Source organism: Gasterosteus aculeatus, chromosome 20, assembly GCF_964276395.1.
Source record: "Gasterosteus aculeatus chromosome 20, fGasAcu3.hap1.1, whole genome shotgun sequence".
In the NCBI taxonomy this organism is placed as follows: Eukaryota; Metazoa; Chordata; class Actinopteri; order Perciformes; family Gasterosteidae; genus Gasterosteus; species Gasterosteus aculeatus.
The window spans coordinates 16,940,636-16,953,054 of NC_135707.1; the positions used below are offsets into that span (position 1 = coordinate 16,940,636).

At 45.0% G+C, this 12,419-nt stretch overlaps 1 protein-coding gene across 1 annotated transcript in view; it reads right to left on the reverse strand.

The window, feature by feature from the left end:
• Positions 1-2,542: 2,542 nt before the first annotated feature.
• Positions 2,543-12,419, reverse strand: part of LOC120810024 (proprotein convertase subtilisin/kexin type 4) — a 48,103-nt gene continuing 38,226 nt past the window's right edge. The window contains exons 7-11 of the mRNA XM_040164229.2: positions 12,221-12,344; positions 7,856-8,010; positions 3,974-4,051; positions 3,757-3,872; positions 2,543-3,238 (exon numbers count right to left, since the gene is read on the reverse strand). Coding sequence (XP_040020163.2) covers positions 3,061-3,238; positions 3,757-3,872; positions 3,974-4,051; positions 7,856-8,010; positions 12,221-12,344 — 651 coding nt within the window. The 3' untranslated portion in view covers positions 2,543-3,060. The remainder of the gene's footprint in view (positions 3,239-3,756; positions 3,873-3,973; positions 4,052-7,855; positions 8,011-12,220; positions 12,345-12,419) is intronic.

Here is a 12,419-nt window from a genome sequence, read left to right on the forward strand (position 1 = left end):
AACCGCAAACCCAAAGATATTAGTTTAGTATCATAGAGGTTGAATAACTGGAACGGTTTCCCATTTGAGATGCTTCAATTATTTAACAAAAAAGTAAAATAGTTGCTTTTTGTTTCATATAAATTGATAGGTACTTTCCCATATTGAATATTGCTATGTCTAGACTATTACAACAGGAGATACAATCCAACGAGGAACAATTAGATTCTTACCAACTTAGCATTTAGTGCCACAAAGTCTCCGATGGAGCATTATGGGTTTATTACAGTCTCATCTTCAGGGAACAACCCCGTCTAACTGTATATTTCTCTGCTTAGTATCCACCACAACTTTGACTTGTTTGTTCTCTTTTACTCTAAGAGATTGTAGCAAAATGAAAGATATCCTGCGTTAGAACAAAGTAACTTTCATCGTTACGCTATGGAATATCTACAGCCATTCAAAACTTTTTTAATCATGCACAGATCAATTGCCACAAAGTAAAAACAAAGACGTCATGTTGCTGAGGTTTATTTCAGATTGTTCGGATATCAATAATTCTCATTCGCCTGGAGTCTTACATAACGAGAGCCCACGCCCAGGCCTTTCATCCGTACTGTAATGGCCGTGTGCATCAAAGAGGGGGGAGATTGACAGGCTGCATGGGAGGATTATTACAGTGGGTGAGTACCGGGTCGGGAGGGATAGGAGAGGGAGTAAGAAATGGGCTGAGGACGAGGAGGAGGAGGAGGACAATGAGAGAAAAGTAGAGGAGGACAAAAAGTGGGGAGAGAGTTAACGAGACGGAGAGCATTAATTGTGTGCATTGTGCCGGGGCTCTTTTGCAGAGTGTGGCTGTGGAGGTGCGGGCGCTAACCCCTCCAGCAGCCCGCCGTGATCTGAGCCAGCTCTCAGACTGCTGTATTCCAATGCAATTAGGCCACTCAAAGGCCTGCTTAAAGCTGCACCCTCCCCCCCTCCACCCCCGTTCCCCAACCACACTCACACACACACTCAGATAGCAACAGCCCCTGTGGGTCCCCTCCATTGTAGCGGGGAGGTGTATTCTGCCCCTCTTTGAGGCCCTGGATGAAGAGACCACCCTGGGGAGCAGAAAAAAGGGAGGATTACCTGTCTTTTTGTCCCTTCCCCTCTGTCTTTCTCTCTTTTGGTCTCTTTATCTTTCTCTCTCTTTTGGTTCAGGAGTTCACCTCTAAATCGGCTCAGAGCTGAGTTTGGGTTAGCTCATCCAGAGAGACACTACTTTTTTTTGTTTTTTTTTAGCAGGAGGAAACAGGAAGAAGAAGAGCAATGAGGCATTTCTGTGATGGATGTCATTGTGGGACTCCTTTAGCAATATCGCTTTCCCCTTCCTCTTTCATTATTCATGCAGTCATATATTTCAACAAGTGGCGCGGGGTGTGTAGCTCACTAGCTCGTCCCCATTGGCACCGGCGCCGCCGCCCCGCTCAGTCGGTCCCCTCTGTGTGTGTGCCGTATTAAGAGAAAGCTCTTTGCGACGGTCCTCTTGGCTGCGTGCCTCGTTCCCCAGAAAGCATTTAAAGCAGATTACCAACCCAACGCTACACCTCCCTGATAAGAGAAGAGAGGGGGGGGGAAGAAAAAAAAAAAAACCTGGCACATTAACACCTGCAATACTACTCAATGGCATCAACAGATTAACGAGGTAATCCACACAATGAGGTCTTTGATTCGTGTGCTTTGGCAGTCAATAACGGCAGGCATAATGCACACTGTTATTTCAGACTGTCCCAGCACGAGAAAACCTGGCAGAAGCCGCTCCCTTTTTTTTTTTTTTTTTTCCGTCTTCCGCCCCCCAACCCGTCAGATGAGCTTTTGAAGAATTTCAACTGGTGCATCTGCTGTGTTTGCCTGTTTCCTTGTCAGGGAAATAACCTGCTGGCTTCTCCTGTGACACAATATGAGGGGAAAAGGGGAGGAATCACAGGCCTTCCGAAGGCTGTTTAAACAGCAGGGCTGAGAAGCTCTCCCTCGTCCCCCCCCCCCCGCCTATTTTTCTGCAGAAAGACGTGCTTATAGGATGTGTGCATGTGTGCGTGTGTGTGAGAAACATCTCATTGCTCATGTGCAGCTCGATTAGCCCCACGTGCCTCGTTCGTCAGACGTGGAGGCACAGCAGATGGCAGGAGACGCTCCATGTTACCACGCTGAGGCACTATGTAACGCTGCTCTAATTGAAACATCAATACTGCCCTGTCAATACACTACTGCTACTTTACAAAACACCATCACCTACACACCTGCCATTGACATCTTGGTTTCACGTTGAGCTGGGAAAGAAAAAAGTTTCAGGCCGATTCCACAAGGACAACAAAATCCCTTTTTTTCCAACACTGTCTGCAATGGTTTGTGGTCTTTTCAATATCCTAATTTCAATTGAACACTTGAGCTGGTTTCTGTTTGTGTACAGAGTTGCGGCGTAGAGGAAGAAGGCAGAAATAAGACGGAGAATCTCCTCTGTTGCATCTCCGCTGTGGCCCATTTTAATGAATTGATAAAAAGTTAAGGGAGTTCACATGGCTGTGATCAGTAATTCAACTTTATTGGAAAGTCAGTAGAGAACAGAGAGAAATTAGGCGGCTAGAAATTAATTTGCTATTTGTCCAACTCAATGATGAGTGACGCAGCCTCTTTAATGAATGGGTAATCCATTTCTTATTGCACCGAGCTGAATTCACCCTTCAATGGAGTGGAAAAAAACAAACATATCTTTCACTAACCTTTGCAACATGCGAAAGCAAAGTGGGGGAAGATGAGTGCAGAGACCTGGTCCACAGACGATTTGTTTTAGCGTCGGGTTTATATGTTTTTGTGTGTGTGTTTCCGGGGGGAGTGATTGAGTTTTACAGCTACTGTAAGTTAGGAACCGCCAATGCATTATTTGGGCCTAAAACAAGGTCCCACAGTCAAAGTGCTGGACATGGAGCTGCCTCGTGATCAACGGGTTTCCTGCGACGTATAAAACAACAATCTTTATTTAACCGTGGTTCATATTTGTTTTTTCAGTTCCTCTCCCCCCCCTCCTCCCCTCCTCACGGCTCACAGCTTCTCCTCCTCCCGGATCTGAAGCGTCGGACTGCTGACGACATCCTGGAGATTCTTTGATGGTAAAGATCCGTTTTCTCTGTCCACATCACGCCTGATGGTGTTGGTCCCATGCAGCTCCGTCGTCACAGCTGAAGGTCGTGACTCGGTGGAGGACGTCTGTCGGATGTAACTGTTGAATACAGTACGAATCGCAATTTGGTCAAATTACACGTATCTACAAACATGAAGCCCCTTAACTATCACATAAGCAAAAGAACGACAGGAAATGCTTTCACACGTGAGGCAGAATGAAAGAATTAATGATCTATATAGTACAATAATTAAATTAATTAAAGATTTTTCAAATACAAAAGTAGACACACATTCTACACAAAACACAAATTTTCTATTTGTACATTAAAAAGGAAGTACAGTGAATTTAAAAACGAATGGAAAATATTGCATTAAATCTTGTTGTGTTGATAAAGGCTAAATGGGAAGTTTAATTGAAAAGTAGTAAAAAAAAGCAGAGACATATTTGTTTAACGGTATGAAAATAGAACGTCACTCAAACCTCCTCTCCACTAGAGAGGCAGAAAACAAGAGCACACAACATTAGATCTGTGTGGAGCGATGGGACGTTCTTTTAATTAATGCACAAACACAAATGCCACATTTCCGTCACGTTTTCTAGAGTTCTCTTCGTACCGTTTCAGATTTGACTGGCGCTCTTTTAACGATGTCGTCTTTTTGCGTCTTATTCTTCTTCTGCTGTCGTTTAAGAGAATAAGCCCCACCGACTTTTTACTTTGATGAAGTCCCTCCTAATATTCGCATTAGTAGTGGAAAGAAACAAGAATTATTCTTCACAGATTTTCTGGATGGAATCAACTGATCTATCTGGACTTGTGGCGCTGCAGCTTACCTGGAACGCCGGACTGGAGGTCAAGAGCTTGTTGAGGGCGGGATTATCCAGGCCTAAATCCCCAGGGACCTTCCACATCTGGATGATCAGATGAACAGATATTTGGTGTTAGAGACCAATAAGTGGCAGCATAGCATAAACAGCCATAGATCTCGTCCTGTTTGCCAGGATATAAGCATTGGATTTACTGTGATTAAGGCAAAAGGTGTAGCTCCAAATAACCTGTTTTAAGGTGACGCACATGATAAAGATTTGAAAAAGAAGAGTTCAAATCAACGGAGCAGGGCGGAGATCTGCTCCCTACTAATAATCCTTTCATTAAAACAGGAAAGCTGTTAAAGCTACGACTTGTAAACTAAGGGGCCCCTTTAATCTGATTATTATGAAAATACTTTGACGTATTTATAGTGGTGCGTTATTCGTTCTTGTTAAGACTCTTTTAGGTCTTCCGTCTGTTGCACTTCACACCAGCACCACTTGCAGCAGGGGCTGTGACTCTTTTGACACCCCTTCCCCCTCCACCCTCCCCTCCCCCCGCTTCTCCCTCCCTCCACGTGGATGTCGTGGGTAAAAAAAGAAAAAGAAAAGAGAAAACACCAGAAGATATCTGATTCCAGCCTGTTAGCTCAAGGGAAAAGAAACACAAAATGTCCACAGGAGCGGCGTTACAGACCGGTGGCTCAAGTTTTTAGGGACTGTTGACGTCTCCGAGTGGTGAGGGATCCCGAGCCGGCAGCTGACAGCGGGGGCTTCAGGGATACAGTATTTACAAGGCACGTGGAAGTGGGAGCGCTGCAACAGACGGCACCGTACATGGCGCTTTCAATTATTTCTCGCAGCATTCAGGAAAATAGAAGCTCAGCGGGGAGAACAGTATGAAAAGCTCAACTATGAAAAAACGAGAACTCCCGAGCTACAATAAATGGCACCGTGCGCTGCTGTTGAAAATAGTCCATTCTCTAATACAGGAGAAACAGAAATAATGCAGTGAAGTGCAGAGACGGGAAGCCATGATGGAGCAAAAACCACAGCATTAGTCATTGGAGTTTGGGTTTGATAGCATCTAAAAGTGTGTTTTCAAACTGAAGTTGATCTGACACCTCATGCAAGAACCACTTGTGGTCCAGGCCCGTTGCACAACTCAGTACAGATAGTCTTCCTTCCTCCACAGGCGGGGAAACACAGGATTATACTGTCCTACCCGGAATGAGTTAATATGGGTCTTAATATGATTCTACAGCCGTGCCAGCAGCTCTGTGAGGCTGTACGCTGCACAGCGGCGCTATGAGCTAAATGCTACCGTCAGTAAGCTGACAGGCCAACGCCTGCAGCACCAGACGAGGCTTTGGACACGTTCAATTCAATCCAAACTTTTAACTGGTACTCTAAGATTTCTTGTTTACCTTGCTCACCATAACATTTGACAATTAGCGCTAAACACAAAAGTACAGATAAAACCAAAATAGGTATATACAAATGTTTAATATATTGCCAAAATCATCCTTTAGGAACGATTGATGTCGCTTCAAATGGCAATCCATGAGATACTTCAGACCAAAGTAGTGGATCGACCAACGGACTGACACTACACTTCATCTGTCACTGTTCTCAGAGATTCAAGAACTTATTTGCATTTATTGTATTCTTTTTTTTTTTACATTATACTAGTGTATCTGTCTTTTCATGAAAAATGACCCAGTTTGGTTTATGCATAATCTTCATGATACCTTTACCTATAATGGGGATACCTTTTCAATGTCACACTGACCTTCCCCCATTTAAAGTCCAAAAGTAAAAGTTAACATGTAGAACTTTCCCCTGAAAACTAAAAACATGAAACGAAAATGTGTGATCAAGTACCAACTTGCCGAATACTTCACAATACGACACAATGACACAATACGAAGATATCTGGATCCTTTGTTTGAGAGACAGTAGCTCATGTTCACAAAAAATAATAAAACATTCCTGGGCCATGGAAATAACAAATGGCCATTCTTCATTTACGTGATTAATTTGCTTGAACGAGACGTTTTTGCTGCAGGTATATTCACCCATAAGTTCTGATCCCCTGACACCACCACTGAATATCAACTTCCTAGACGTGATGTGATCTGCTTTATAAACCGTTAATCCCATCCATCCATGCATCCAAGTGTCTTTCAGCAAGTTGAGATGGCCGATTCATGTCAATCTCAGCAGTTCAGAAGGTTCAGTGAATCAGGTTTGAAACTTACGAATGAAAGTAGGAAAGACGTTGAGGATACAAACACAGAAATGATGTCGCACGAGGCCCAAATGAGTTCATGGTTTGAGGTTATAATAACACAACAAACGTGTTTGTCTGATCTGCTTCCTATTATTCTTGTAACCGTGCTGTTCTCAGCAATTAACTTACTGGGGTGTTTTATAAGCAATAGAAATTATGACAAAACAAGAGGTAATAAACCGAAAGAACATGGTGCAGATCGGTACATTTGGCTTATATATTGTGGCACTGGAATGCTCGCACGCCTACACCGCATCCTTTCTGTCCTCTAAGTCATTAACGGAAACAGATGACAACCAGTTTATCCCAGAGCTGATCTCTGTCTCCTCCTTTAGATGAGAGGCTGTTAGTGAGCGAGCGAGAGGGAGAGCGAGGCTCCCAGACAGAGATGTTTGTTTCCCAGTCTCTGTGGGACGGCCCTCCCCGTCCTCCCACCAGCCAACCAACCAACACCCTCCACCCCCCCCCCCTCCACCCCCAAAACCTCGTGGATCAAACAAAGGACATCATTTGTAGGCCAAGTATTTTTCTGAGCGTCTCTCTCTCCTTGGCTCTGCGCACCAATCCAATACAGCCGTAGGAAAAAACAGCCCCGGTGCGTGTGTGTATATGCGAGTGTGTCTGGGCTGGGGGTTGGAAGGTCTGTTTGCCTCTCCGCCGAGCATCGATTTATCCTTTTCTCCAATTTATTTCTCCTCCTTGCCTCTACGATCCATTCAGATCTGCCTCTAGGGGAGGAACTCGGGGTAAAGACGTTGTCAGGCCTCGTTGTTTCCTCCTGTGAGCGGCTCAAACTCCGCCTACAGGCCCGGGGACCGTGCAGCCCTGCAAGGACATGTCAGGCATCAACTCGCACACAGACCGAGCTACCTGTTGTCCAGCAGGACACTTGTCAGAGCTGTAATTGGCCTCATAATGCAGCCTAAAGGGCGTAGATAGAAGGCTTACATGATTGTGAGAGGATAATAGTCTGAAAGGGAATTATAGTTGTTTTAGTTCGGACACTGTGCTGAAAGACGGGTCAGTGGACCATACAATGTCCTCTCCTTTGAAAGGGGAGGCATGCCCTGCTCTAGTTTCTCTAACAACTGCAATAGCTCCTCATAATCAGGCCAAGACTCAGCGTATGAGCAGATATGATCAGAATAACAATATCTCAAGTCCCCGTTCAACTGTCTCTGTGTGTGTGTGTGATTCTGACATTTTCAGATGTTATTACGGCGACTCGAGGATTTGTATCCTGAAGCGTCGGCACTGTCGACAGCGTTGAACAGAAATGCTGCATGTGCACAAATCCCGCCGTCGTACCGTCCCCCCGCCCCCCTCCCACTCACACACAAAGACAAACACACACACACACACACGTATGGCAGAGATCTGCGAGCCATTCTTCAGTGTCAGAGTGAGCGACGCCTGGCACATCCTTACACCTGAAGTTGATCAATGCCGATATGTCCAGGGGGAAATTGAAATCCATAGGAAATTAGGCGGCACCAGTGATTTATTGGAATAGTAAATCACAGTGTGTGTGTGTGTGTGTGTGTGTGTGTGTGTGCGTGTGTGCGCACGTGCTTGAAAGATGTGCGTTCCCGCTCTGTGTACAAGTACTGTACCTTGTGTCTGGCTGGGACACTGATATCGGCAGCGCGCACCTTCCTGTCTCTCTCCATTTGGTAGACCCATTGAATCAGCTCCAGAGGTCGGTGCGCCTCCCTGTGAGGGACGGGGTGACGCAGCCCCATGGACACAATGCTCTGCAGGGGTCCATCTGAAAGAGATAAAGCATTGGACCGCTGCTAAAGCTTGCTATGGCACCGTTCACCTCAGTAGCTCTGTTTTGAAACAAGTGTGCAGTACAAGTACATTTTGCACGAGTGTTTGAAATCTTGCCAAAGATAATATTTAAATAAGCCCTTTAAATGCGTTCACTGCACCAGATTAATACAAATAAAATTCTTCCAAGGTCACTTACAGATTTGAATCCCTGAATTTTTGCTATTCTATACAGCACTTAAAGTTGCACATCTCGAGCTTCACTATGTTATCTTTTTTTTGTTGTTAGTGGCGCTGCTGTTTACTATTTAAATTGCCTACAGATGTACGAGGGATTTGCTAAGAAATGGTGCAAAGTGTATTCCGGTGCTACTATTTGCAGCTTTATCTCATTGATATCCTCCTCACTGTTATCTCCACCACTGTGTCAGAGCTCTATCACACTATTTAGTTGGCATAATACAGGGCGCCTCTTATTGTGAAGGAGTCATAATAAAATGTTTGAAGACCAGACTAAAGAAGTAAAAATTGTCAGTTTGGCGAAGAACGCACATACACAGCTATAACAAACAGAACCTTCTCAAATGATGCTCTGAGCAAATATAAGACCATTTACAGGTAAATCCTGCTAAGCTTATTATTAACAAAAAAAAGATCCAAAAAATCATAATAAATTGATTGCAGAATTTCTTTGGCAAAATTGATTGAATAAATAAATAAATATTCAGCCTTTCTAATTTGTTGCATTTGTTCAAAAGGAAAACAGATACTGCTATTCCCGCTTCGTCTATCACATAATGTCTGATGCTGATGTGAGTGATTAAAACAACTGACTTTCTGCTTAACCTAAACTAGCTGCATTAAGAGCAACACTAAGCTCGACTTTAGAGAGTTTCTATTACGCTTTCTCTGCTTGTTAAAGTAATCTGATCCATTCAGGGCGGAAACCATAAGACAGGCACACTTGCAGTACAACGGGAGAATCTCAAATATCGGAGATGGCATTCATGCGTGAATGTTCAAATGAATCCACGGGGATATTGTCAGAAATAAAACAGAGACAGTGTGTAGCGTGAACCCCAATTCAAGGATTACCGGCCCCCACACACACGCTCCCACACCCCTTCACTTGCTGTTTTTTTTTTTCTTCTTCCAGGTACAATGCTTGTGTTCCAGCTTGTTTTTGTCCTGCTTTAATTGCTTTTTTTCTCTTTTTTTTTTTTTTTTTGCAGAGAAGAAGAAAAAGACAACAACAAGGCGCCGAGAGCTGCAGCTAATGGAAAGGCTGTAATTGTGAATGGGGGCATTCATCTGGAGACGTCGTCCGTGAATTGCGCCGCACAAAGCGCAGCGCCGGGCTGCTCAGATCACCAGCTAGTCACCAAACACGCACACACACACATGCACACACACTGACGCACACACCGAAGCCCCTTAGATCACTGGTGCTCGGAGGAGGAGCGTAATCACACCTCGGCCCGGGAGCAGGACAACGGGGAGGGGAGAAGGAGTGATGGACTGGGGGCGGGGGGATTTATACAACGAGAGGTGAAGGAGGAGACAGGGTTGTGAAATTGGAGTTTCCGACCATTTCATTTGGACCATGCAGCCCACGAGGAAGATCAGATAGAGCCACATTCGCTTGACCCCCCCACACACACACATGCATACACACAAGCAAAAAAAAGCATGGTCTCTTTCCCACATAGGCAAGGCTGCACGCACATACAAAGTGTAACACACAGACATACAAAACTTAACAATATGTGTGTAACTTCAGATCAGAGAACTATCTAACGAGCGCTGCGCCTCTCTCCTCCAGCTGAAACACACACACACACACACACACACACACACACACACACACACACACACACACACACACACACACACACACTCACACACACTCACTCACTCACTCACTCACCCCCCTCGACCAAACAAACACCATTAAGCCAAAACCCACATAAAGACGGCTGAAAAAGACGCATCAAAGTGACGGTACGTGTAAAGACAACCCTCATGTCCGCGCGGCGGCTCCTGTACCTCCAGAGAAACATCAGGAAACGACAACTCAATTAAACACACCGTCCCTGTTCAATTACTGCCACATAATCACTGCATTTTAGCGTCACTTGCCACCAAACCAACACAAACACATGCAAGCACGCGTACAGAGTCAGAGAAGCAACGCACACACACACACACACACACACACACACACACACACACACACGCGCTGGAGCTTCATCCTCCACAGCGTGCGCTTAAAGCTCGGTTGTAAAACAATTACATGTGCAACTGTGTCCACTGTACTGTAAACAGCGTCATTCAGTTTCACAGTGTCTGTCCTGTGCTGTTGCCTTTACTTTAGCAAAAAAGCACATTATAAATGTTATAAATGTCTTAAACTGTCGGAATACAGAAAATTACATCTGCAAGTAGGTCAACTGAGGTGTGAATGAAAGGAGAGCTCCAGCGTTTCAGCCAATTCTTGACAGGCTGAGATTCTAGACATCCATTGCTGTTATGTAAGAGACCTGCATTAAAACCTCCCCTCTGTTTCTTCATGTAACTGTTTGAGAAAGCTGTTGAGTCAACTGATTCTCAGATTTCTGGTGCTGTTAATACAGTGCATGATTCTGAGAGGTGTTTCTCATATTATGTCAACCCTTTTTACATAGAAGAGCCTCATTTGGACCATTATGAAGCCTGCATTTGTTGTAGCTGGGTGAACCAAATATAATGGCAACTGTACTTTCACTACAATTCACTATTATTTGTGAGACATGTGAGATTCATGGGCTCAGGTGGGTTATATTAATCATAAAAGATTCATAAACAAACTTTTGTGCAAACCATTCTTATCATAATTTGATTAAAAGAGGGGATTTTTAGGGTTGGTGCTCGACGTCTTGGCTCTAAGTCTTAATGCAACAGCAAATAACCATTCTAAACAATAGTGTTTAAATGTAAAATAACATCAATATATCCAAATTGATGTATTCTAAACGCAGCATAACAGGAGTTTGTCTAAAATTTTAAATCAGAAAGGAAAAAATGTTGGAATGAAACATGGAGCCGGCAAACTACTGCAAAATGATGGAATTGGGGAAAAGAGTGAGGAATGGCAACACTGTAGGAACCTGTTAATGAGTAGTGTGTGTGTGTGTGTGTGTGCGCGTACATGTGTGTTTGTGGAAAGCAGATTGACTAACAGCTTGAACTTGGGTTTGATCCAGAAGCACGGGGAGAGAAACATGGATGGATGGAGAGAGAGGGAGAGGAGGAGGGAGAGAAGGAGGGAGAGACATCGATTTCTCAACAGAGACATCAGCATCTTGACAGAAAGAGCCGAGAGAGCAACACACACACACACACACACACACACACACACACACACACAGGGTTCCCACTGTCCTCCGTGACCTTTCCGTGTCCCTCCAGGTTTCCTGAACCAAGCTGAAATGACTGAAAAAGTGAAGCTACTACAAAAATGTAAATAAATCCTTCTACAAAATGTCCAAACATTCAAAGGTACATTTGTGAAGGTCCTTGATTTCTCCTGATTATCTTTCAAAAGTCCATGGTATCCCAGGACCACCTTGACCGGAAGAACCCCCCCCCCGATGACACAGACCAACAGCATGGTGTGGTTCACGTCTCTCTCCCAGCATGCAGCGGTGATTCTAACAACCCTAAAACCCCCGACAGGGAGACGCAGGACGCTGCGGTTGCTTCATGCTGGTGTGGCTAACGAGAAGTGTGTGTGTTTTCGAGGTCTCGGGCACCAGGAGAGCTGACTCACACCGTGGGAGAGGAGCCGGCATCGGAGAGGTGCATTCAGGGGTCACTCTGTAATTACACATCACGCCCGTGGTCCTGCGGTCAGGGGCCCCACTGACCTCCTCAGACCTCGGTGAGAGGCTCAGAGCGTCAGCGGAAGGCAGCTGGAGGTTCGGAGCGGAGGGTTTGCAGAGCTTCCAGAAAACTTCTGTCATCTCATATTGAATGACTCGTTTCTCTTTTTTTTTTCCGTTTTCATTTGCTGCGTTTAATCAGCTGATACATTGATTCATTTGACTTCCAGTGGGTGTTGTTTCTAGAAAGTACACCGTGTCAAACCTCCACAGCAACCCCGCCTCCATTCTCACCTCAGCTCGCACGTGTTCAAAGCAGCGCGAGCGCTCGACGCTCTCACGTACCGTGCGCGGCCCGGCGTGGGCGGTAGGTGCCGTAGAGGATGAGTGTGGCGCTGAGCACGGCTCCGGATGCCTGTTCGTCACTCGGCCTCGAACAGCTCATCGCTGTGCCTTTGTGGTCGGTCACCTGGTAACAAACAAAGTGGAAAATCATTCCAGCGATAAAAAACAACAACAACACACTCTTCATCGGGAGAGTGGA